Raw genomic sequence first — 27,257 nt, forward strand, 5'->3', positions numbered from 1 at the left:
ACATACGCATTGTACAAAGCCATCTGTATGATGTGCCCGGCCAGCTTCTTATACCACACCGCATGGCGCTGTAGGGCTTCAGGACTTGATTTGACAAGTCCATCCCTCCCATGTACCTATTGTAGTCCAGGATGCAGTCTGGTTTGGGGGTGGCCTTTCCTTCATATATCCTAAACCTGTAGGTATACCCTGATGCACTCTCACAGCTTATACATCTTCACGCCATACCTTGCCCTCTTACCTGGCAGGTACTGGCGGAATTGAACCCTCCCTTTAAAATGTACCAGGGACTCATCAATAGAAAAACACTTCTCGGGGGTGTATGCTTGGGAAAACCGGGCACTGGAACGGTCTAATAGGGGTCTCCGTTTATACAAACGGTCAAAACTGGGGTCATCTCGGAGTGGGCACGGCTCATTATCAGTATAATGTAAGAAGCGAAGTATTGCCTCATTTGTTTATTTTTTTAGGTTCCAGTTCAGTTCTGAAGTTGCTTTGAGGGGCCCATATATTAGAAACCCCTATCAAACACCCCATTTTAGAAACTAGACCCCTCAAAGTATTCACAACAGCATTTAGAAAGTATATGAACCCTTTAGGTGTTTCACAAAAATTTAGAGCAAAGTAGAGGTGAAATTTACATTTTTTTTTTGTCAGAAAATCCTCTTTATACCATTTTTTTTATAACACAAAAGGATTTATCAGAGAAACGCAACTCAATACTTATTGCCCAGATTCTGCAGTTTAGAGAAATATCCCCCATGTGGCTCTCGGGCGGTAATGGACTGAAGCACCGGCCTCCGAAGCAAAGGAGCACCTAGCGGATTTTGAGCCCTCTTTTTTATTAGGCACCATGTCCGGTTTGAAGAGGTCTTGTGGTGCCAAAACATTGGAAACCCCCCAAAAGTGACCCCAATTTGGAAACTAGACCCCTTGAGGAATCCATTGTAGTTTTTTTTTGGGGTGCATGCGGCTTTTTGATCAGTTTTTATTCCATTTTTAGGTGGCGTGGTGACTAATAAACAGCAATTCTACTATTGTTTTTGTATACTTTTTTTTTTACAGCGTTCACCGTGCGCTATAAATGACATATTCACTTTATTCTGCGGGGCGATACGATCACGGCGATACCAGATGTTTATAGTTTTTTTTTATGTCTTATGGCGTTTGCACAATAAAATACGTTTTGTAAACAATCATTCACTTTTTGTGTTATCATATTCTAAGAGCCATAACGTTTTTATTTTTCAAGCAATAAAGCCGTGCGAGGACTTATTTTTTGCGTAACGAACTGTATTTTCCATCAGTACCATTTTTAGGTACATGCGACTTTTTGATCTCTTTTTATTCCATTTTTTGGGAGGTGAAGTGACCAAACAATTGTGATTGTGGTACGGTTTATTAATATTTTTTTTTACGGCGTTCACCGTGCGGGATAAATAACAAAATAATTTTGTAGCTCAGGCCGTTACGGACGCGGCGATACCAATTATGTATAGTTTATTTGTTTGTTTATATATTTTTATTAATAATAAAGGACTGATAAGGGAAAAAGTGGGACTTTTACTTTTATTACTTTTAAAACTTTTATTTTCTTATTTTTACACATCTTTTTTTAACTTTTTTTTTACTTTATTACTTTGTCCCACTAGGGGACATGAGGGCAGGAGGCCCTGATCGCTATTCTAATACACTGCACTACATGCGTAGTGCAGTGTATTAGAACTGTCAGCTACTCACTGACAGCAAGCATAGTGGGTCCTGACGTTGTCAGGACCCACTAGGCTTCCGTCTATGGCATAGCCGGACGCCATTGTTTGGTGTCCGGTTGCCATAGTCACCATCGCCGGCCGCTATCGCGTAGCAGGCCGGCGATGGCAGCTTAACCCCTAAAAAGCCGCGATCTCTATAGAACGCGGCTTTTAAGGGGTTAATCAGCGGGGACACAGCGATCGGTCCCCGCTGTAGGAGCTGTGACAGCTGCTGAACAAGACAGCAGTGTCACAGCTCCTGTATGTGTCGGGAGGACGGCCGAAACGGCCGTTACTCCCGAGACGTACTATTACGGCATGGAGCGCGAACGATACAGCTGCCATGACGTAATAGTACGTCAAGGAGCGGGAAGGGGTTAAGCAAGTGAAATGCAGGCTCGATCGAGTTGAGATCTGATGATTGACTTGGACATTGCAGAATATTCTCCTTCTTTACCTTAAAATACTCCTGGGTTGCTTTCAGAGTATGTTTTGGGTCATTGTCCATCTGTACTGTGAAGAGACGTCCAATCAACCTTGCTTCATTTGGTTGAATCTGAGCAGAAAGTATATCCCTGAACACCTCAGAATTCATCCGGCTGCTTCCGTCTTCAGTCCCATCATCAATAAACACTAGTGACCCAGTGCCTTTGGCGGCCATACATGCCCATGCCATCACACTGCCTCCACCATGTTTTACAGAGGATGTGGTGTGCTTTGGATCATGAGCCGTTCCAAGCCTTCTCCATACTTTCTTCCTCCCATCATTCTGGTAAAGGTTGATCTTTGTTTCATCTGTCCAAAGAATTGATTTGGCCACTCCTAACATTTGTGCTATCTCTCTGTTGGATTTCATCAGTTTTTTCAGCCAACAATGGTCTGTTTCACTTGCTTTGAGAGGTCCTTTGACATCATGTTGTGGGTTCACAGCAATAGCTTCCAAATGCCAATGCCACACCTGGAATCAACTCCAGACCTTTTACCTGCTTAATTGATGATGAATTAATGAGGGAATAGCCCATGCAGCCCATTAAATAGCTTGTGAGATAATTGTCCAAATACATTTGGTCCCTTGAAAAAAAGGCAGCTACATATTAAAGAGCTGTAATTCCTAAACCCTTCCTCAGATTAGGATGTGAATGCCCTCAAATTAAAGCGGAGAGTCACGGGATGGAAATGCTGTTGGCGCATATTGCTGCCATTTATCTGGATGGTCATCTCTGGGGTATGGGCCTGTTGCGGCAGCCATCCAAACTCTTGTGACCCCATATCATGTGACCCCGTGGTGGCATGGAATGGACCGGCAACCCATGAAATACAGCACCAGGTAAGTCAATACACATCCCTACATAATACTACTTTAAGTTTCTAAATGGGGGGGGCGAAAAAAACATACCCAGCGTGCTTCTTTAAATAGATTATTCATTCAGACATGTCTGCTAATAGTATTTTAGAGCTACATAGGACATGGCTGTATCCATTACTGCTAATACTACCTTATTTCTTCTCTTTATAACACATGCTGGGTGAGTAGTATCAGACAGTGAATGAGTTAAGATGTCTCTGAAGTTTGGAATTTCGCAGCCAGCTGCCTCCAGACGAGGATTTGTTTAATTGGCCGGACATCATCCTGTTAATTTCACTAACGAGAGAAAGTTGAGTGCCTAGTGTATATTGCTGGGGTGAAAATTATGACTACTGTGAGGGCTCATACTAAACCCAACCTGAGACTGTTTCTTTTCCCACCATAAGATAATATAATAAAGAGGCTTTGATGTTTTTAATAAATATGATTAATTAAATTTCTCAATATATATTCTGTTACAATTTAATGCCTAAAGGGCCTTTTACAAAAAACCGGCCGATAGTCGGCAGGTGCGGCAAGCGCCGATCAACGATTCATCGTTGATCGGGGCTCGTTTTTTCCTGTCACATTGTGATATAGATGTGGGAGAGCGGTCGTTATTCCGATCGCTCGTCTCCATACATTATTATCATGTTGGCAGCATGTCTCCCTGTTTTACACAGGGAGATGTGCTGCCGACAACGATAATATTTTACTTTTTTAAAACAATACGACCAGCAGATGATTGAGCGTTTGCTCGTTCATCTGCTGATCGCTGCCCTATTTACACAGGACAATAATCGGCAACAAACGTTATATGAACGCTCGTCTGCCCGATAATCGTCCAGTGTAAAACCCCCTTAAGATCTGTCATACACATGAGATGGCTGTCAGATGGCTATCTCGACTCCTTCATAAAAGTGAATGCTCAGATTGGCCAAGTGTGTACAGTATGTTGACTTCAAAAGAAAAAATGAAATAAGACGTTGCAAGACACTTTATCTTGCAGGGAACAAAAGATAACACGTGCACCAACATCCCTGATTTGTCTTTCCCCCTATGGCAGATGTTGAAGGGCAGTTGGATTTTCCCATATACGTTAGAATGTCAGCCAAATCTTCCGAAATCAGCTGGTTCAGCCAACATCAATCTAATGTGTATGGCCTGCTGTAAGAAACACTGAGCAGAAGGGAAGAAGGGTTGGAGTAGTGGTTGTTTACTTAAATCTCATTCATGAATGTGGGGCATGCCCTTATGCCCTTATTTATATATCCTGTGCATGCCGAAAAGTGCACGTAAACAAACATTTTTTATACCCTCATCACAACAGTCAAATAAATTGGGTAGTGAGTATATATCTCTGCAGGACATCATTTTTAGGTCTCTTTTTCTGTAAGGGTTCCACTCCTAGTTTTGGCATCCAATATGTATATAATATAGAATGCGGTAGTGCCGTATACTATAGATAGGCACAAGTGAAACTTCACAGTACTTCATATAATCAATTGTGTAGTATCTGTCCTGTGTCTAAGATGCCACTTCCTGTAAGTTATATCACGAGGGTGGCTAAAGTCTCCCACAGCTGGTCAAGCACAGAGCCTACAAGTCTAAGGGTATATTTACAGGAGTCGTTATTTAACAAAAATGTCACGGTTTTGGTGCAATTGCGAAAATCATGGCAAAAATGCAACAACCGAAAACGACTCTTGTAAGTATTCACTCCTTGCTTCTCCTATCCACTCCCTATGTCTGCTCTTCTTGGAAACCAATCATTGTGATTCATCTCTCCCCCTATCACTCCCGTAGTGCAGAGACATGCTTAATTAGATATCCACAACAAGAAAAAGATAGAATTCAGCATCAGGAAGTCATACATCTCTTAAAGATGCCATCCTTAGGCCCTGTTCACACAGAGTTTTTTTGCAGGCAGAAAAATGTGCCTCAAAAACCCGTCTGGAATTTTGAGGCAGATTTTTACCTGCCTGCACGGCCACTGAGCGCCACAGGCAAAAAACGCCACGAAAAACTCTCTGCCTTCCATTGATGTCAGAGATGGAAACGCTCGAAGAAAGGGCATGTCGCTACTTTTTCCCGCAAGCGTAATTTTCCGCTCACAGAAAATAAACGCCTGCGCCTCCCATTGAAATCAATGGGAGACGGTTTTGGATGTTTTTTGCCGCGATTTTCGCGGAAAAAAACTTTCTGAACAGGGCCTTCCTCTCAATCTATAAAATCTATGGAAAAAGCATATAAATGGCTCATGTGTGTCAGACCGCAATTTAATCATAGCCATAATGTGCGCCAGTGCAAGATACCATAAGCAGGAATGCCTATGTCTTGTATAATTACATTAAGGTATATTCACATGTTGTAATGGAATCACATATTTGGCAGTGAACCCACAGTAAAAAAAAATGTGTGGTTTCACAAAACCTTGATGTACTTGCAGCGATTTTGCATGATTCCACCACAATGTGTATATACACCCTAGGATTACTCTCCACCTGTGAAGACAAAAACATGGAAAAATACATATCACCATTACATACTAAATGGGAAAACACTGGGTAAAATTGACATGGAAAAGGACTTAGGAATTTTAGTTAACAGTAAAATTAAAGAGACTCTGTCACCAGTTTAGAACTGCCCTATCTTCTACCTAATCTAATATGCGCTTTAATGTAGATAAGTAATGTGTTTTTGTTTTGTTTTTTTTAAAAAACGTTTTGACAAAGTTATGAGCATTTTAAGTGTTATGCAAATTTGTTCCTAATGCCCAAGTGGGTGTTTTTTTACTCTTGACCAAGTGGGCGTAATCACCGTCATACACTTCTCTTCATTCATCTCAAGCTTAATCCACAGCACAGCGTGATCTTGCGAGATCACGCTGTGCTGTTACTCCCGTAGTTCCTTCACACAAGCGACGGGAGAATGACCGGACATCACCTACAGCACTGTGCTGTGGATTAAGCTGGACATGAATGAAGAGAAGTGTATGACGCTGAATGGTCACGAGTAAAAAAAAAACGCCCACTTGGGCATTAAGAACACATTTGCATAACACTTAAAATGCTCATAACTTTGTCAAAAATAATATTAAAAAAAACCAAAAACAACACATTACTTATCTACATTAAAACGCCTATTAGATTAGGTAGAAGATAGGGCTGTTATAAACTGGTGACAGAGCCTCTTTAACTGTAGCAACAAGAATCAGGCAGCTGCTGCCAAGGCAAATAAGTTTATAGGGTGCATAGAAAAGGGCATAGATACACAGTTCTACCACTATAAATCTCTAGTCAGACTGCATATGGAAAATTGTGCACAGTTATGGCCACCAGTCCACTATAAAGACATAGTAGAGCTTGAGCAGGTTCAAAGGCGGGCAACTAAAGTAATAAATGGAATGGGTGGAATACTGTACACAGAAAGATCTCTCTCATTATCTATTTATACCCAGGACTGAAACTATAAGGGCTTAGTCACACAAAAGTGGGTAAACTCAGACGTTCTTCACGTCCAAGTTTCACCCATGCGGGAACCGTTTTCACGGATCCCCATAGACTTGAGTCTATGGAGGGATCCATGAAAACGGAAGAAAATGGGACATGTTCTATTTTTCAACAGATCCTTCACACGGTCCATTGAAATAAGGGTCGTGTGAAAAGCCCCATTGAAATACATGCGTCCGTGTGACGGCCGTTGTTTTAATTGCCGTCACACGGACGTATTCAGCATTCGTGGGAATAAGCCCTAACAGGGGTATCTGCTACGTCTATGGGAAAAAAGTTTCTACACCGACATAGAAGGGGATTCTTTACTTTAACCCCTTTGCGCTCCACAACATACCAGTACGTCCTCGCGCGGGGGGGGGGTGATTAATGGAGAGTGCTCACGCGCTCCATACGCTGCTGTGATCGCGCTGGTCCTGGCCATTTAACCCCGCAGCATCTGAGACGTTAATCTGGCAGCTCATCGGCGCACCCCACAACACGATCATGGGGTGCCAATGGTTGTCATGGCAGTCCAGAGGCCTACTGAAAGCCCCCAGGTCTGCCTTCACTCTGCTTCTGTTAAGCCCTGCCTGTGGCAGGACTTAACAGAAGTCAGTAAAAATGACTATACACTGCAATATATTAGTATTGCAGTGTATTGTACAAGCGATCTAACGATAGTTGACTACGCTATTGATTCCGCAAAAAAAAATGGAAACCTTGCGGAAAGGAGACACACGGAAACCATTAGCAACGGAAGCGTTACCATTAAAATCAATGGTAATGCAAATGGATAGCTATGGTTTCTGTTCATGGGTTCCACTGATGGAAATGTCTGACGGAACCCACGAATGGAACCCCGACGCAGATGTGAACGAAGCCTTACTATGCTGGGACTTGTAGTTTCACAACAGCTAGAGAACCAGAGGTTGCAGGCCAGTAAAAAACATTTACAAAAGCACATAAACAATGTAATAAACAAGCATTGATTAGGGATTACAATAAAAAGAAAAACTACAGCTATTTTGTTGTTGACCCTATGACACATGCTCAGAATATTTTTTGTCCAGAACACTGAACTTGTATTTCAATTCTGGTGACTCTGTTTTGAGGGCAGAGCTTCTGGAATCATTCACGCTACCAGGAAGGATTAACATGTATCTGAGGTTGCTGTGCCAGAGGAACACTGTAGTGTAAATAAATATATATACAATTATAACTTCACCAAATGTCTATTGTCCTCCTCGTGCAGCTTAAACAGCTCTGAACCATCGAGGCATGGACTCCACAAGACTTCTGAAGGGTGTCCTGAGGCATCTGGCACCAAGACATCAGCAGCAGATCCTTTAAGTCCTGTAAATTGTGAAGTCCATGCATTGGACTTGTTTTTCAAGCACATCCTACAGGTTTTGCATCAGATTGAGATCTGGCGAATTTGGAGGCTAAGTCCAGAGGCGTAGCTAGGTTCTCCTGCACAGGTTTTCCCGATACACTGTATAATGCCCCATCTACCTCCCATACACAGTATAATGCCCCCATATGTACGGACCTAATAGAAAAATAATAACATACATACTTACCTATCCTCGTTGCCCCGCCGGCTGGAGGATCCTTCTCCTCCTCTGGTCTGTGCGATGTGAGCGACTCGGTACAGACAGGGGCGATAACGTCACTACATCGCGCCTGACTTTGCCGAGCCGCTCACAGCATACTGAGCACAGTGCAGAGGAGGCAAAGGATCCTCCACCCATCGTGGGAATGGGTATAGGTAAGTATGTATGTTATTATTTTTCTATTTGGTGCGTACATATGGAGCCATTATACTGTGTATGGAAGGGAGGGGGCATTATACTACATATGGGAGGGGGCATTATAATGTGTATGGGAGGGAGGGGAGGAATTATACTGTGGGGGCAGCTATGGGGAGCATTATGCAGTGTGGGGGCAGCTATGGGGGGCATTATACTGTATGGGGGCAGCTAGGGGAGGCATTATACTGTGGGGGAAGCTATGAGGGGCATTATACCTTGGGAGGAGCTGATATGGGGGGCATTATACTGTGTGGGGGCATCTATGGGGGGCATTATACTGTGTGAGGCAGCTATGGGGAGCATTATACTGTGTGGGGGCAGCCATGGGGGCATTATACTGTGTGGGGGCAGCTATGGGGGCATTATACGGTGTGGGGGCAGCTACGGGAAGCATTTATATAAATGTATATTACCAGACCACTGCATTCCTTTCGCTAGCAAACCCGTGTAACGGGTTTTCTATACTAGTAGTTATATAAGGGAGATAACATTGCAATAAATTAAAAGAAAAAAAGGTCAGTTTGCCTGACAAAAACATTGTATAACTGAGGCTAATGAGACTATATGGTGAATGGCCCCACGGCTGCCCTTCTTTCTTCCTTCTTAGTTGCGCCCTGGTCATTTGCCCCACCTGCCTCCCCCCCAGCTATGCCCCTGGCTAAGTCAACACCTTGAACTCCTGTTCATGTTCCTCAAACCATTCCTGAACAATTTTGCAGGGCACATTATCCTCCTGAAAAGCCGTTGTCAAGATGGGGTGTACTTGTACTGCAACAATGTTTAGTTGGGTGATACGTGTCAAAGTAACATCAACATGAATGTCAGGACCCAAGGTTTCCCAGCAGAACATTTCCCAGAGCATCACACTCCCTCTGATAGCTTGCCTTTTTTCCATAGTGCATTCTGTTGCGATCTCTTTTACGCGACCGTACGTCCACCTTCTTCCATTCCTACTTGGTCCAATTCTGATGCTCGCATGCCCATCATAGGTGCTTTAGGTGGTGGACAGGAGTCAGCATGGGCACTCTGGCAGTCTTATGCTCTGCAGCCCGAAAAGCAGCAAGCTGTGATGCACTGTGTTTTCTGACACTTTTTTATCTTAGTCAGCATTAGCTCTTCGGCGGGATTAGACCGGACAGACTAGCTTTTGCTGCCCACACACATAAATGAGCCTCTGGGCCCATGACCACGCTCACCAGTTGTCCTTCCTTGGACCACTCTTGGAATGTATTACCACTGTATACAGGGAACAAACCACAAGATTTTCAATTTTGGAGATCTACTGACTCATCAAGCCATTACAGTTTGGTCCTTGTGAAACTCGTTTAGATCCTTACGCTGCCTAGACAAAAAAAGCGTGCAGCCTAATCTCACATCTTTTAAATGGCTTTTGAGAAGAGAAGTAACAATTATAATGAGAATAAAATAATATCAATTATAAAAAAAGATCATTGGGTTTGGCACACAGGGCCTTGTAGACCACGCTCAATAAAAATTAATGCTTAAGCCACAGTCCTGGCGAAAACATGAAAATTCAGGTTTGACTGTAATTACCCACAATCTCCTTCAACTACTTACAGGGCTCTGCTTTACCACGATAATGGGTGCTCTTGGACAGGCACATTTAGGCAGTTACTTCACCTATCTCTGTGTGTGCAAAACTGAAATAGAGGAATCATAATGGTCACCTTTTCAGCTGAAAGTGAAGCACTCACAGATGGGCCCATTGGAATTAATAAACCAATGGGCGGAATTTATCAACCTTTCTTTATGTCAAAAAGTCGCAAAAGGGCCCAATAGTCAAAATTTGCAGTGCAATTGGTGAAATGTAGCCATTTTACACCGCCCTTGTCACATTTGTGGAAAGCGGGCATGACTTCGAGTACGAAGGCAGGTCCAGAAAACTCAAAATAAATAAATATAGTGACAATCTTTCCCTCTATGGGGCTTAGCAAGGTAGAGCCCCGTTACTTGCCCCTCAATCAGACTCCCACCCCACCCCCATTGGACAGTTAATTACAACAAACTGAAATTTTAAAAAAAAATTATGCTCACCTCATCCCTTCTCTTCTCCCCTCCAGGTCCACTCCGCATGACGCGGTTCCTACAATGTACTGACGCCGGGCAGCGTTAGGACGTTGTATGCGATGCAGCACTAGTGACATTAAAGTGCTGTGTTGCATATAAGGCCCTGACGCTGCTCGGCATCAGAATCTTGTATGACCTACACTGCAATGATGTGGGGACCAGGAGGAAGAGAAAAAGAGCACTGGGTGGAGTATGTGTTTTTTTATTTTATGGCCGATGTGGATAGAATGATCAGCTCATGGCAGTGGTCGTTGCGCCCCAATTGTGGTGCACGGTTCAGTCGGAGGATGCGACATATAAATGTGTCGCATTTTACTCCAACTTTTCCTTCTATTAAGTCTGGAGCATGAAACACCAGTGTTAATAAATTGCTCCCAATATCTTGGCTTCCAAGTCCATCACGATTGGAGACCGTAGTAAGAGATTGTGCCAGACCATTCAAGTTTTGAAATGCTTTATTTACAAAAGACGTTGATGGGATAATTTATTATTTGGTACATTTTGATTGTGGTAATTGAGATTGTAAAATGTTAAGAAACATTTCTGTGACTGCCAATGCAATAGGAAATCATTGTAAAAACTATTTTTTAATTATAATGAAGCTTCTTTGAGGAAGAAATTGCAGTGAAAATGAGCCAATATACATACGATGTAAGGAGAGTGAAAATCCCTCAAAGAAAAATCTGGTCTAGTTCAGGGGTTGTCTTTTTAAAGTTGTGGCCCTTTGGAGAGGTTTCACGGTTCTATGTTTTTGTAGTTTGTGTTATTCTTTTGACAACCAAAACAACTATAGCTGTTGTGAAGTAAAGCCTTAAATTTGTGCAGTTATACTGTTATACCGTTCTACGTTTTTTTTTCAATATGTAATTTGTATATATACAGCAGCCAGAAGAGTAGGTCACTGCTGTTATGTTTTCTAATTTACTAAGGGATGACATTAAAAAAAGTTTAAGGCTGGGTTCACACGTGGCGGAATTTCAATTAAATTCCGCTGCGGACACTCCGCAGCGTTAATCCGCAGCGGAGCCGTTTGTCCATTGACTTACACTTTAATTTAGCAGTGTTCGTTTAGACGAGGCGTAAAATTCCGCTGCGGAGCATAGGCTGCGGAGCGGAATTTGGTGTCCGCAGCATGCTCTGTCTGTTGCGGAGCAGTGGCGGACTCATGGCGGAATTTCTCCATTGACTTCAATGGAGAGTCAAAATTCCGCAATGAAGTCCGCAGATCTTATGTGTGCTGCGGAGCGTATTGGTTTTACTACCATGACATTTCTTCATTCTGGCTGGACCTATGTATTTCTAGGTCTACAGCCAGACTGAGGAAGTCAATGGGGCTCCCGTAATGACGGGAGCGTTGCTAGGAGACGTCTGTAAATAGTCACTGTCCAGGGTGCTGAAAGAGTTAAGCGATCGGCAGTAACTGTTTCTGCACCCGGGACAGTGACTACCGATCTCAATATACATGTATCTGTAAAAAAATATATAAGTTCATACTTACCGAGAACTCCCTGCGTCTGTCTCCAGTCCGGCCTCCCAGGATGACGTTTCAGTCTAAGTGACGGCTGCAGCCAATCACAGGCCAAGCACAGGCTGCAGCGGTCACATGGACTGGCGCGTCATCCAGGGAGGTCGGGCTGGATGCCGAAAGAGGGACGCGTCACCAAGACAACGGGCGGTAAGTATGAAATTCTTTTACTTTCACTAGGGAAAGTGCTGTCCCTTCTCTCTATCCTGCACTGATAGGGAGAAGGGAAGCACTTTTCCCGCAGTCCGCAGCAGCTAGTCCGCATCAATGTACTGCACATTTTGTGCAGATCCGCAGCAGAATCTGCAACGCAGATTCTGTGCGGCATTGATGCGGACAGTTGCGGAGGAAATCCGCCACGTGTGGTCATGCCCTAATTCTAATTTCAAAAATTGTCCACATTTGACTTCCGACTCTACCATTCTACCAAACCTGCCCTAAACAAAGTCACCAAAGATCTGGTAACTGCCAAAGTCACATATGTGATCGTCCTTCTAGATCTGTCCTCAGTCTTTTACACAGTTGACCACTCCCTCCTGTTACAAATCTTCTCGTCCATTGGCATCACAGGCTATGCCCTCTTAAAAATCTTCTCATGGTATTACAAAACATATTATTTTACTTTAAATATAAAACCTATAATATTGATTTGAATGCAAATAGACACAACACTGGATGGTGGTAAAATAATTTTGGCCATGGCCTTTTATTAAAGTTAACACAATACATTGATTAACTTATAAGAATAATAAAAAACCTTTAAAACGTATCAACAAGAATTAAACCTGGCTTAGCTATAAGCTCAAGCCTACCACAAATCATATATGTCCACTCATAATGCTGAGCGACTTACCTCTTTCAATAAAAGGCTGTGACAATAAAAATAAACCATAAAATGAACAATAGGGAGGGAGGGCGATGCAGCGTTAATTCTTATAGAAATATGCCAGATGGTTTGCCAAGACCACTGCATATTCCTACCTTATATATAACCTGACTGTCACCTGACCAAAAGTCCTCCCCCAATCCCTGACTGTCGCTAAGGCCCTAAACTTGCCCTAACTGTCCCATAGGCCACAGCTGTGGCCCAATGACAGTTACCACCGGGCAGACTGCTCAGTCTGCCTTGTTACCGGTGGGGAAAAACTCCCGCCAATACCACTTTTACACTGATGACACTCAAATTTACCTCTCTGGCCCTGATGTTCCCTTTTTGCTATCCAGAGTTCCCGAGTATCTATGAGTGTCTATTTTTCTCCTCTTCAAGCTTCTTTAGTTATGATAGGTGAACTGTCGGAAAAATACACTTACTCTGCCCTATCCTTCAGACCACACTTCCAATCCCTTAACACTTCCTACTGTTGCCACTAAAAAAAGATTACTCTAATCCACTCGTTCTTTAACCTTGATTCAACAAAAATGCTCGTACAAGCCCTCTTCATACCTCATCTAGATTCGTGCAACATCCTCCTCCGTGACCTCCTCTCTAACACTCTTGGACACCAAAAATTTAAATCTCAACATAGCTGGCCAGTTAATACATCTCTCCCCTTGTTCCTCTACTGCCTCTCCTCTCAGGACTTGACAGAACTTTCACTGCCTACCTATTGCCCAGTTAATCCAATTAAAAATACTGTCAATGACATACAAGGCATTAATTAAACCAAGAAAGAATACCTATTGTTTTAAGGTCATATAATCAATATATATTAATTTGCATATGGGAACCCATATAAGACATAAACACCAAGAAAACTTCCCTTAGGCCCCATGCACACGACCGTAAAAAACCTCCGTTTTTGCTGACCGCAATTGCGGTCTGCAAAAACGGAGCCATTCACTTTCATTGAACACTGACACCTTTCCCTAGCACTACGGAAGGGTGTCAGTGCCGTGGAAATGTTCCGGGAATTATGGAACATGTCCGTTCTTTCGCATTTTGCGGGCCGTGCTCCCATACTTTGTATGGGAGCACGGCCCGAAAATGCGGCTGTCAGTCAGCGGCCGGCCGTGCCCGCAATCGCGGGCCGTGACTGCGGGCACGGTCGTGTGCATGGGGCCTTAGATGCTATAAGACCATATCAATCATTTCATAGAAAAATACCAAAATCTTTTATTGAAGACAAACAAAACAGTTGTACATACTGTTTAAAAATGACACCCATAAAAACAAATGTACAATCAGTACATGAACAGGCAGTTTCTATCGTAAGGCAGGGCAGAGAATGGTAGTAGTATACATTCAATATTGATAGATATAGACCATATTATATATACACCGCTAAATGTATGACAATAGTTCTCATACTAGGACCATGGTTGTACCCAAACAGCATCATTAACAATATATATCAGCAAACCATGAGACTCTATAACGCATCATACTTCACCCACCATAAGCCATATTAACTGCCACAACACTGTCCAAACACCCCAATGCGCATTTCGCACCTGGCTTCGGACATACAAGGCAGCCCACAACCTATTGCCTCTATACATATCTGCCCTAATCTCCCGATACCCCCTACCTCCAGACCTCCATCTCTGCTCTTTTGTCTGCTTCTCCCATCATTGTTTTCAAGATTTCTCCCATGCATCCCCCATACTCTGAAACTCTCTACCCCAGCACGTCAAACTGTCTCCCACCATACAAACTTACAAGAGCAACCATAAAAGGCTCCTTTTCACAAAAGCCTACAACCCACAATAACTCCAGCACCACTACACTACTGGATGACCAGCTTCTACCCTCACATACTGTCTCTTTCCCCTGTCCCTCGTAGATTGTAAAATCTCACGAGATGGGTCCTGTCTCTTTCTGCGCCAGTCTATTTATTGTACTTGCTTATTTTTATGGTTATTTATGTTATGTATATAAACCCCTCTGTATTTCATATGTACAGCGCCCTAGAATTTAGTGCCATTTTAAATTAAATAATAATAGTGCCATGGACAATTCCACAGTTGGATGCTGCAGAAAAGTCCCCTATTATTATATATTTCAGTTACAGGACCTATAATAATATTATTTTGTTTAAGTCAATTGTTTAAAATGTCCTATTATAATATTATAGGTAGGCGTGTTCATAGAGAAAAGTGGGTCCCATAGCAAAAATCAAACTGGGGTGCTTCCGCAAAGTGGACTTGAGCATGGACTAGCACCCCTTACATAATAATGCACTTGAACTTCCCTCTATTGCTGCGCACGTGAACAATTGATACCCCAGTGAAGCTAACTGGACATTCTTGTTATCTTATGTGTTATGCTAAAGGCTAACATACTTTTATTTTCAGGGAACTGTGCCTTTAAGAGTTATTGTGAGGTTGTGAGGTTCCCTGGTCTATCCTAACTTGGGTCTGCAGGGTAGAGTGCTTTACGACCAGAGGATGCCCTGTGTATCCTGCAAATGATTTTGGACCACTTCCAGCTTGTTCATCCTGTACAAGGGCAGGTTAGTGTAGTCACCCCTGCCTGCAAGTCTGATTATACACCAAAGACCAGAGACTGTGACCGCCAAATTAGGTCGCCCACTAGAGATTATAACCACCAAGCTAAGTGCCCATAAGAGGCCGTAACACCAAGCTGTGTGCCACCATTTGTAACGGTCAAGCTGAGTGCCCCTAAAAGACTGTAACCGCCAAGCTGTATGCCACCATTTGTAATCATCAAGCTAAGTGCCCATAAGAGACGGTAACCACCAGGCTGTGTGCCACCATTTGTAATCATAAAGCTAAGTGCCGCTAAGAGATGGTAACCGCTAAGCTGTGTCACCATTTGTAACCACTATGCTAAATTCCACTGTTTGTAACTATTTCGCAATGTGCGTCAGCCAGGGTTAATCCTATTGCATTGAACTGTACTGTGTTCGCCTCCATTAGTGTGTCCCACCCAGGCAAGGTTCCATGTCAGGGTCAAGGCCCAAAATTGAACCTCTTACATGCCACTTGTTTAATCCCTATATTACTTATCTTTCTCTTGTGGAAGAGAAGAATGGGCCAGTTCCCCTTGTTCATTTTCCGGTGACTGGAAAGAGAGGCCCTGCACAGGTTGAAGATATAGAATCTTATTTCCCCCAGTACAGTTTATTAATACACCCTGGAGAAATGGAGGTGAAGACTCCAGTCCACAAGTTTAGCTTTCTGGCACCTGTGGATATGTGTGTGAGTGTCAATGTCCCTTATAGGACGATACACTGTTCTCCAAATGTAAAGGACTAAGGGACACAAAGCTTCCAACTAGCAGAAAAAAAAGTGAGCAGGAAATTAGAGAGAGAGGAAGTAATTCCCAGTGAAGCCGTCACTTTATCTGTTATAAGAGAAGGGGTCATTACACCAGGGGGCCCACTGGGGAAAATCCTCCCAATCCTCCCTTTCCCTTTGATCTCATACAAGCACTATATCAGTTACTGCACATAGGAGGACCACTGCCTTGTGTTTCACAGTTGCTTTGCATTCCCTGAAGATACACATTTCCCTGTATCTGTATCAGGGGCATACCTATAGAGGGGTGCAGAGGTAGCAGTTGCACCTGGGCCCTAGTGCCTGAACCCCTTTGCACTATAAGAAAATACCAATATTATAAATGGCACATGGTAGGTGGAGGGGAACGTGTTACAGATTTCGTATTAGGGCCCAGAAGGTTCAAGTTACGCGTCTGATCTTCATACAGCTTAACCTAATTAATGGTTGTAACACCAAGACATTGCATTAATATGCCAGAAAAATAGGCACGTTGAATGAGCGCCACAGTGCCTTATCTTTGATCTAATTGAGACATTTTTGAAATTACCTACTTAAAACTCCATGGTTTTTCTTTAAATAGAAAAGATTTTGGGTAGCTTTAGGACAGCAACATTTTTAGAAACACAAAGCCTAAAATGTTCTTCAAAAATGACTTTAAAGTAGCTCTGAGAACATATTACTTGTCCATGCTGCTGAAGCTCAGTAAGATCTTATCTCCACAGTATACATGGATAACGTCTTTTTATTTCCATTGTAGAAAGATTGAAACCTCTCACCTCTATTCTGCGCGATAAAGAAATGTTATTCTTGTAATATTAGAAGACATTGCTCAGTAATGTTTAGAAACAATCTGCATTTACTATGGTATTATAAATGCCATTTCTTAATTTAGAATTACTGCATGGATAACGGAAGATGAAATCCAGTGAAAATGATCTTCTGATATTTTATAGAAAGATGTAAGAAGATTAGTGTTGAAGTCTGTTATCTCGGACGTAAAGGGCTCCAAAGAACACTTTAACCACCTTTGGCACAGCTCAGAGATTTCTGATACTAAAAATCTCACAAAACATTCGAAGCAAAGTGCTGTTGGTTTTGACTGAATTTTCTCCATAAGTCTTTTTTTTTTTTTGGCGGGGGGTATATTAGTTTGTATAATTTGTATGTATTTATAAAGACTGATTTTTTTTATACAGTATATGCACTTTATTGCAAGCTTGGACAGTATAGGTTCATTACTGTGGGTTTTTGTCCTGTTGCTTTGGATATTGGTGATGTTTAGAAGATATATAGGTCAATAATACATCCCTTCAAATTTGATCCTGCAATGACGTAATACCAGGAACCCACTCCATTGAAGTATTAGTGTACAGTCTCACATAGCAGCCACCGGACGGCCGAGATGTGACCGCAATGTGACTAACAAACGTGCCAACATTTTTTTCGGCACGGTTTTCAAATGAATTGTTAATGGCTGTACACTTCTGCTAGTAAACTGCTGTTTACCTGCATATTGTGCAGCCATTAAGGGTCTATTCATTAATGACCACATGATTTTGCAGGCAAAATGCGGTTTTACTCGCAAAGGCCCCATGCACAAGACCGTAGAATTTGTCCGTAATTACGGTTATGGACCCATTCACTTCTATTGCTCATGGACACCCCGTACATTTACGGGTCGTCCTTGCCATAGAAAGGCTCTGCAAATGATCGGACATGTCCTATTGTTTGCTTTTTATGAACCGTGCTACCGTCAGCGGCCAGCCGTGCCCGTAATCACGGACCGTGATTACGGGCACAGTCGAGTGCAAGGGGCCAGAACCAATTAAAAAGTATTTTGTGAAAAAAACGGAATCTAACGGCATGTTTTGCACAGTTTTCAGCCACCCTGCGACCACTTCTCATCCACCCGATGGCCACTATGTCACTCTCTATAAAATTCAGGTGCAGGAGAAACTTATGCACAGTTTTATGTTAAATAAGGAATAAATGACAGAATATCATAAGGCAATTAAAAGTCCTGGACTCTTTCAGCCTTTTCCCACCAACATGAAAGATCCTCTTTGGGAAATGAAGGCTACAGTTAATTAAATAGAAAGGTAGATATTTTTTTTCCAAATAAAGATTGGCTTTATTTCTGTAATATGCCCCCACTTTTTCACCCTCCTATTTTCCAACTCTTATACTCTTTGCAATTCTCCAATTTTTCATTTTGCCACTCCTAGGCCATAGTGCAGTGTTGTAGACAGATTGTATCTGTCCACGCATGGGTTTACTCTTAAATAAAAATGTTAAGCCGCCCATATAAAACAGGCAAATGTAGCTGGGGTAGCCTGAATGCCCCGCAATGGAAAATGTTGAGGAAAACAAGGCTTGACTAATGTAGGATAGTGAAGCTGTGCAAATGGAGAGGATGTAGTAGATGTTACATAGTTACATAGTTACATAGTTAGTACGGTTGAAAAAAGACACATGTCCATCAAGTTCAACCAAGGTATCATGTACAAATTGGGTCATGGATCTGTGTGCCAGAGGAAATGAAGACATTGGGTTTATGCATATTTGCATGAGTAAAGCAGTATATCTGTGGAACTGTGTACTTGTTAGTTTGTGGAACTGTTCACCATCAATGTTGTAGATAAGTGCATAGTAGTTGAGAACCATTAGGGCTGTAAGAGAACATATTCTTTTGGACTATATACTGCTCTAGATGCTCCACTCCCCTTCCTAAATATCTTGCTATCTCTACCTGCTTACAACTATACTTAAAAATAGTCATAATAAGCGTGTGATTTGCAACAATAGCTAGGACAAGTCTATTCACAGTTTTGACAACATATCATTATTAACATGGATGACATGTCATTATTAACATGTACAGGCAAAAACAAGCAGCATTATCCTGTTCATTAATCACAGCAGTAACCTTCTGGACCTAAGCTGTCATGTGCCTAAAGTCTAACTCACAGTAAGACGGGAGATTGGTCTTCCTGGTCCACCCAGGTCATTAAGGTCCATTAATCTGTAAGTCTTTCAAGCGAAGAAAAAACACAACATTAAGAGTCTGTGGTCTAAAAAGAATAAGAATATTTTTCAACGTTAGCAGCATTAATATCAGAAATTGTATATATGCTTAGTTAATGGAAGTGTGAAGTTGGCATTTGTGCCAACCAAAACATGTGTATGCCCCAATAAATAAAATTCCCTGTTATGAATGATAGAAAATCAGGTTAGCTAAAAACATGCTAAAGGAGGAATAGTATATAAACTTACCCTATTAAACTGTGATGCCAGTCTGACTCTCCATAAAGTTCAATGATTACTCTGGAATTAGGTTTGCTCTTCAGTAACACCAATTTAAAAAGAAACCCATTGTCTATTTCTGTGAGTGTACACATGCAAGCTTTCTATATACTGTATGTAATAAGTGGCATCATAGTACTCACACTTGCTAACATGTAGTGTGTTAAAATCGTCTCTTGGGGACATCTGCTGAGTGACAGAAATGTATTTCTAAGTTGTTCTTCTAACACATGGGAGATTTCTATAAGGAGCTGTGGATGCTCACCACCCAAAGAACAGTGCCATGTACAGATGTTTCCTTCCTTACCTTTCCTCTTATCTTAACATATTCTAAAATGTGTGGCGCGAGATGACCAGCTTTGAAAAAAATATGATTTTGCAATACTGTGAATTGCAACCTGTCAAGGGTTTTGCTAGTATGTCGCGATATTATATTATATTTGTTTCATGAAATATTGGATTTCTTAAAGGTCCTTTTACACTGCCCGATATAGGCTGTGAAAATTAGTGCCATCAACAAGACAGTTAGTGGATCGGCGCTTATTTTCTCCTTTCACAACGATCTATGATCGGTAATGTATGGGGACGAACGATTGTCACTACAATTGTTGGGCCCCATACATTTCCATCATGTTGGCAGCACATCTCCTTGTTTACACAGGGAGATGTGCTGCCGACTAGAAACCATTCTACTGGCTGCATTAAGGAGCCGATCAGCCAACGAACAAACATTTGCTCGCTCACCAGTTGATCGCTGCCCTGTTTACATAGGGCAAGGATCGGGAACGAGCGTTCGTATGAACATTTGTTTGCCCGATTATTGACCCGTGTAAAAGGGCCTTAACAAAATTTAAGCAAACGTTCAGGGGTACACATCTGTCAATATACATTTGCACCCTCTTGCCGGCCCCTTGCAGCAGCAGACCCCATGACTTGCACTCCTGGGCTTACTTTAGGCTAACATTTGGCAGTGTACACAATAACATGCTTGGTTACTGAATGCTATTTGTATCGGAATCCTTATAAGTACCATGTTACACCAATGAGAAATGAAGAAGACATGTTCATTATGTACCTGGTAGCAAGGATTGCCTATAAAGAAAGGTCTGGAGTTGACAGCACGCTGTATTTCTTTTAGTGAATGCTGCCTGTGGTCTCAATGTGTGATCAGATTAAAGTAATAGTCATAGCCAGGCAATAAACGCATGGTTAAATGAACAGTTTAACTTTCATACAAAGTTAATGCTAATTTAATGAGTGGTGGGAATGTGGGATAAAGATAAGCTGGTTCTAAAATGATATTCCTCGTTTTTGTGGACTATGCTCACATCCCCAGGTCTAGCAGCTGCTGTCAGGAGGATAGATACATAGAATACATTTTGAAGGCTAATTTTATTCATTCTCTGTTTTCCTGACACTGAAAGCTGTCATTTTCTTGTAATGTCCCAAAAGCCACCACATGTCACATTGTATCCTAAGAATTTGCATTCTACCTACAAACCAAAGGCCAACACATTCCCAAACACTGCCTAAATACCCTAAGGTTGTGGCTATATGGGTGACTTCATCACTGAGAAATTGCCGGCGGAATCGATGACCCAAAACTAGGGTGGGTCATCAAATCATCCATCATCATCATCATCAACCATCTCTCATTTCCATCTGTCACACGAGATCCAAGCACCTTTCAATATGTCTTACTTAACTGAATCCTCTTGTAAAAGTCTCTGGACACATAATTTCATTGTCGGAGAAGATTGATTACAGATTATTGTATATTATAGCATACTTGCAGCTCTTAGACTCTGCACTTTCTGGATCTTGACAGGTTAGGCTATGTTCTATTGTATTCTGGTTTGTTATATGTTTATCAAAAAATTATTCAAAACACAAAATATACATTGCCGTTAGTTATTATCCTTTTTTGATCACTGCAAATTCTAATGAAGTCAATAGGATGTTGAATAACAAAAATGTATAGCGGTCATCTGTCACGTCACTGGATTTCCTAATGGATGCTGCGATTTTCTATATGCGTTAAAGAGACGTGTTTGGTCACAACGAATGAAAATGGGTACCATTTGGGACAAAAAAGCGCCAATCAAAATCCAATAAAAATCAATAAGATCAGTTATAACATCAGATGCGTAACATAGATCAGTGACAAAAATCATATCAAAACCGACCAAAAAACTTATATAGTTGTGAATAGAGGCTTAAAGGGGTTTCCATTCCTAAGAAATTGATGGCCTATCCTTAGGATAGGCCATCAATACCTGATCGATGAGGTTCCAACTCCTGGCACCCCCGCTCATCAACTGTTTTAAAGGGGCCACGGCACTTGTAAGAGCGCTGCTTCGCCTTCATTTCAACCTGCTCATACTGGGAATCGCAGACACACTTGTAGCGGCAGTTCACGGTAAGGGTATGTGCACACGACAACGCCAAATACGTCTGAAATTATGGAGCTGTTTTCAGGAGAAAACAGCTCCTGAATTTCAGACGTTTTTACAAGTGCACGCGTTTTTCGCGGCATCTTTTACGGACGTAATTGGAGCTGGTTTTCATTGGAGTCAATAAAAAACAGCTCCAATTACGTCCCAAGAAGTGTCCTGCACTTCTTTGACACGGCCGTAATTTTACGAGCCGTCTTTTGACTGCGACGTGTAAAATGACAGCTCGTCTGCACAGAACATCGTAAGACCCATTGCAAGCAATGGGCAGATGTTTGCCGACGTATTGGAGCCGTCTTTTCAGGCGTAATTCGAGGCATAAAACGCCTCCATTACATCTGAAAAGAGGTCGTGTGCACATACCCTAATACATCGTTCTCCCATCTAAGTGAATGGGAGAAGGCTATAATACTGTGAACCAATGCTACAATTGTATGATTTACAGTACGAGCAGGTAAGAAATAACGGCGGAGCAGCACTCGTACAAGCGCTGTGGCCCCACCAAAACAGCAAATCGGCAGGGGTGCCGAGAGTCAGACCCCTCCAATCACATACTGATGGCCTATCCTGAGGATAGGTCATCAATTTCTTGGGACTGGAAAACTTCTTTGGTTGTTGTTTTTTTTACGGAACACAAAAGAGGAAATCACAATGCAGATGTGAACCCAGGGTTAACATGGGCTCTCGGGCCCCCTGCATGTGGATCTCCAGGTGTTAACAGCTGCAGACACTGTTGTGCACTGGCACTCAACATTACTTGAACTTGGTATCGGGGGCAAAACCATATCACTTACAGCTAACATTGGGGTAAGAGTAATATATCTTTATCTGACATGTAATAGGCTGTCGCCTGTTGTATTTGAAGTGCTCATAACCTACATATAGTGGCAGACCAATGGCTTAAAGTGACATGTTCATAGTTGGCAACATTTGATTTTTTTTTCACTGGGACACTTAAGGTGTGGTGTATCTGGTGGGTGGGTGTAATGGGGCGTAGTTTATCTGGTGGGTGAGGCTAATGGGCGTGGCTTTCCTCCCAGATTTTCTGCATACAAATAAACAAACAAAAATTTCTGCAATGGTTTGGCTGCCAACTACTATGGTGGCCAGTATCTCTCTCCAGTTATCTGTTTGTATACAGGCAGGTGATGTCTCACTTTATGACTAAGGCTAGGGGATATGTGCTGACCACCACTGGTAGCGTAAAAACCAGCATAGTTAGTGCCACACTCAGTTCCCCTTGTAGATGGTGCGCCACACTGCCCACAGTAGATAGTGCCACACACTGCTCCCTGTAGATATTGCCACACACTGCTTCCTGTAGATAATGCCCCCTTTATAGATAGTGCCACACTGCTCCCTTTGTAGATAGTACCACACAGCCCCTCTGTAGATAGTGCCACACCCCCTGAAGATAGTGGCCGGGTGCCTCCCAAACAAATAAAAAAAACTTATACTCACCTAGCCCCATTCCCACGAAGAACGAAGCTCCACAGTCTCCTCAATCCAGTGACGTCATTGCGCCGACATGTGCAATGTTACTGTCCCTGCGTTTTATAGGCTGCAGGCCTAACGTGGCCTGTAGCCTAGTGAATGCAGAGAATGGATCAGGCTCCCTGCTCTGACATAGTAATCAATTGTATCTGCGTCCTGAGGACGCAGATACAATTGATTATGGCAGTCGTCAGTTTCCGGGACACGTCCGGCACAGTAATTTGCCGGGATTGTCTCCATTAATTTGGGACGGTCCCGGCAAATTCGGGATTTTTGGCAACTATGCATGTTCAATTGGCCTCATGAAGTCTATAACGGTGATAAAATTTAAACTTTTGTCTATCCTCTCAAAGAGGTTGTCTAGGCTGTTAAAAAGAACATGACTGCTTTCTTCTAATAACAGCGCCACTCCTGTCCACTGGTTGTGTGTGGTATTGCAGTTCAGTCCCATTAACTTCAATTGATCCAGGCTGCAATACCATACACAACACATGGACAGGTGTGGCGTTGATTGTAGAAGAAAGCAGCCATGTTTTTCTAATCCGGACAACCCCTTGAAATTTTTGCTTTAGCTTAAAGTGAAACTGCATTTTACACCCACCCAATTCTCCTAAATTATATTATCAGAACCACTGCGAAATCCTGCCTTTATTTACTGCAGTCTGCATTCTGTGAACAGGATGACTCCATGTATTTATGGCCATAGCTGCAGACATCACCTGCAGAAAAGAGGAGAGGAATAAGATTTCCCCACAACTGAGATACTTTGTTATCAGAATTACTTCCCATCTGTCAAGGGAACAATTACAATCATATCATCATATTAGGACCTTGTTTATAATGCAAATATAATATAATATGAAAAAAAAAATGAGTCTATGGTGGAGCTATATAATGATTTGATCAAATATTCCATGTTTGTGAGAAATCTATTTTACAGTTTCGACCCTGTGATTAAAGACCAGGTAAAATACCTATTTGTCATATACTCTACTCCGGGTATGCAGGTGTGCCAACATAAGCTTTTGTGCTGTTGTAATACCCAGCATGTCCACTAAGGGCAGCAGACAGGGTGGATCTGACATTTGTTCCTAAATCCAATACACCTCTGGTTGTTTTAACCCTTCATATAGAAAGCTATTTATATGCACCATTTATAGCAACTCCAAAGTTTCCAAAACTATGTCTAACAAATGATGGAATTTAATTGAAAACTCCTAATTTTTTATATTGCAAGCTTTATATATTTGTTACATTTAATAATTCTTAGACATGTAATCATTTTTTTTATGAAATTCTACATTGCTCATATCTAAATCCTGATTAAAGCTAGGTTTACAACACACGTCGCGCAGCTAAAGGTTGCTGCGTCGCGGTCCCTGCATCGAAAGTGAATGTGGTCGATGTTGCGATCCGCAGGTTACCGCGACACGACTGTCGCAGCGCGTTCGGATTGCAACGTGTGTTGCGGCCAAAGTTGCCGCGTAGCCTAACTTCAGTGCCTACTGGTTGCACATATTTACTAGCGATAACCTGCACTTACTATAATACGTTTTTCCTTTGGATATGTCACTGATGTCAGGTTTATAAATTACTATGCAATCTTACAAATGGGGTTAAAAGAAGTAATTCATAGTCAATTGTCTCTGTTAATAACCATAATCATTATACGTTTTAGTAAAGTGTCTTTGAAGAGTAGAAGTGAATTAATAAATCCATGATAATCCTAATTATATGGGATTATAATACTCTTTGCTCTCACACAAAAGAAGCTCTACATTTCTTAGCAGAATGGATTAAACACGCCTCACATGGTCCAGATAGAGAGCAGCCAATGTGTACAATATATATACATACATCATCAGGTTATATACACGCTGCACCCAGATCCCGATCCGTACAAAGACGAACCATGCCCATTTATTCAATGGGAACATACCCAGGAGGCTCATTATCCTCGCCCAATGATGCAAACAATACCATATCATTGTTGATGTTTTCATGAAATACAATTGTTAACATTGTGGCATTGTGTGGGTTGATCCATTGTTGTTATCATTTTTTGGGTTAACATGAAGCATGCCTTGCGTCCCATTTCACATTATTTATTGCCATTTGGCACAATTCCCTGCTGCTGGGAGACTTGTTGACACAGCCATGTGCTCCAGTACTAGACAGTGTTACACACCCGGATGGTAGACAATGCTCTGCCATCCACTGGCACTACAAAGAGATGTTATGATGAGGCTGTCATGGCAACAGGACACCAAGAATCTCCAAGTCTTATTAAGGGAGGGGGTCTTTCACTGCAAGATGCTGCAGAGCAATGTGGCATTGAGAGGTCCATGGCTACTCTGTACGGGGACTCATACAATACAATACCTGGGGTAGATTTGGGTGTGTGAGATGGAACTCATGTGAATGAAGAAGACAATGCTATCTCAATAACAGACGGGTAGCCGGGGTAGGTTTGCGCAGTTTACCCCATGAAACTTTATCAATGTAAATCATACAATTAAACCTACATATTGCATCAGTTCACAACAAAGAACACGTTCTCTTCCTGTCAATGAAGGATGAGGATGAGTGTGATGAGGTTGCATGTGCATTTCTGTTATATTTGCCATATAGGCTCTTATTGTAAGCTCTTGGGTTCAGGTGCGTAATATTTTTGGCTGCAGAATTGCCTACCATGTTACTTTAGGTACAGCCACATTGTAAGGTGATTTAAACAAGTGCATTTTGCAATTCATTTACTCACCGAGGATGGATATGATCAGTGATAGTGACAATCCAATGGAGCACAAGCCGCCTCCACAAGCCATAGTCTCACTTTATGGTGTTCCAAAAAAATCTGCCAAAATGCTGCACGCAAAAACAGTCTGGAGAGTGCGGCTGCACAAAGAAATCCAGCCAGACAGTAAGTCTCAGTCACTCGTCACTGGCACAATTGGGGCATGTTTGCACCATTTTGCACATGCATTAAAGAAAAATTGTCAGCATCCCCTTTGCTCCTACAGACCATCCGCATGAGTGTGTGAGTGTGTGTGTGCACTGAACCAGCAGCTCCCAGGTCCCGTCCCCCCCTTACCTCCTCCCTCTCACACAGTTCTCTTGAGGCCCTTTCTGGGGAACAAAAGAGCCAGCTAGTGTTTTCTGCCAGTGGACTTTTTAAGCAAGTGATCCCCATGCTTTTGAACTAGGGGCGTGTGGATTTTAGGGGAGGTATCGAAAGATCCCCCTTTTTTCCCCGAACCTTGTCATGTCACCATGTTATTTCTCTCCTCTCTACAGGAGTGTGCCAAGGAAATTCTGAGATGCCAGGATGTATTGGTGTGAGCTTGTTGCTCATTTATGCTTTATAGATCATATTTTACAAATAAATTATAGTTATTGAAATAATCGAGAGTAGGCGTGAATTCTCCTAAACCTCTGCCTATGAGACAAAGAAATTGTACCTCTAGCGTGATAGATAGATGTGCTCTGACAGGAACAGCGCAGAGGATGGGATGGCTCTGACAGAGAGGGATATGTACATGGTTCAATACACTGAAAAGGGAAATAGAAGATCGGAGAGCGGAAAAAGTCACATGTAGGAATAAAAAGACCAACCACAAAAAAACAGCAGAAAGGATGATGCGTTATAAAAACAGAGCCTGAAAGTTCACCAAGACAGAAATATAAAATATGAAAGGATCATACGAAAACTACAAAGTGACAAAGGCAGAGGAATGAGATGACACGAAAAACG

The 27,257-nt window shown here is 42.2% G+C and overlaps 1 protein-coding gene across 1 annotated transcript in view; it reads right to left on the reverse strand.

Annotated features, from left to right (window-relative positions):
* IGDCC3 (immunoglobulin superfamily DCC subclass member 3) overlaps positions 1-26,759 on the reverse strand; it is a 131,398-nt gene extending 104,639 nt beyond the window's left edge. The window contains exon 1 of the mRNA XM_075858294.1: positions 26,268-26,759. Coding sequence (XP_075714409.1) covers positions 26,268-26,331 — 64 coding nt within the window. The 5' untranslated portion in view covers positions 26,332-26,759. The remainder of the gene's footprint in view (positions 1-26,267) is intronic.
* Between the last annotated feature and the right edge of the window lie 498 nt (positions 26,760-27,257).

This window comes from Rhinoderma darwinii, chromosome 3 (genome assembly GCF_050947455.1).
Source record: "Rhinoderma darwinii isolate aRhiDar2 chromosome 3, aRhiDar2.hap1, whole genome shotgun sequence".
NCBI classification, from domain to species: Eukaryota; Metazoa; Chordata; class Amphibia; order Anura; family Rhinodermatidae; genus Rhinoderma; species Rhinoderma darwinii.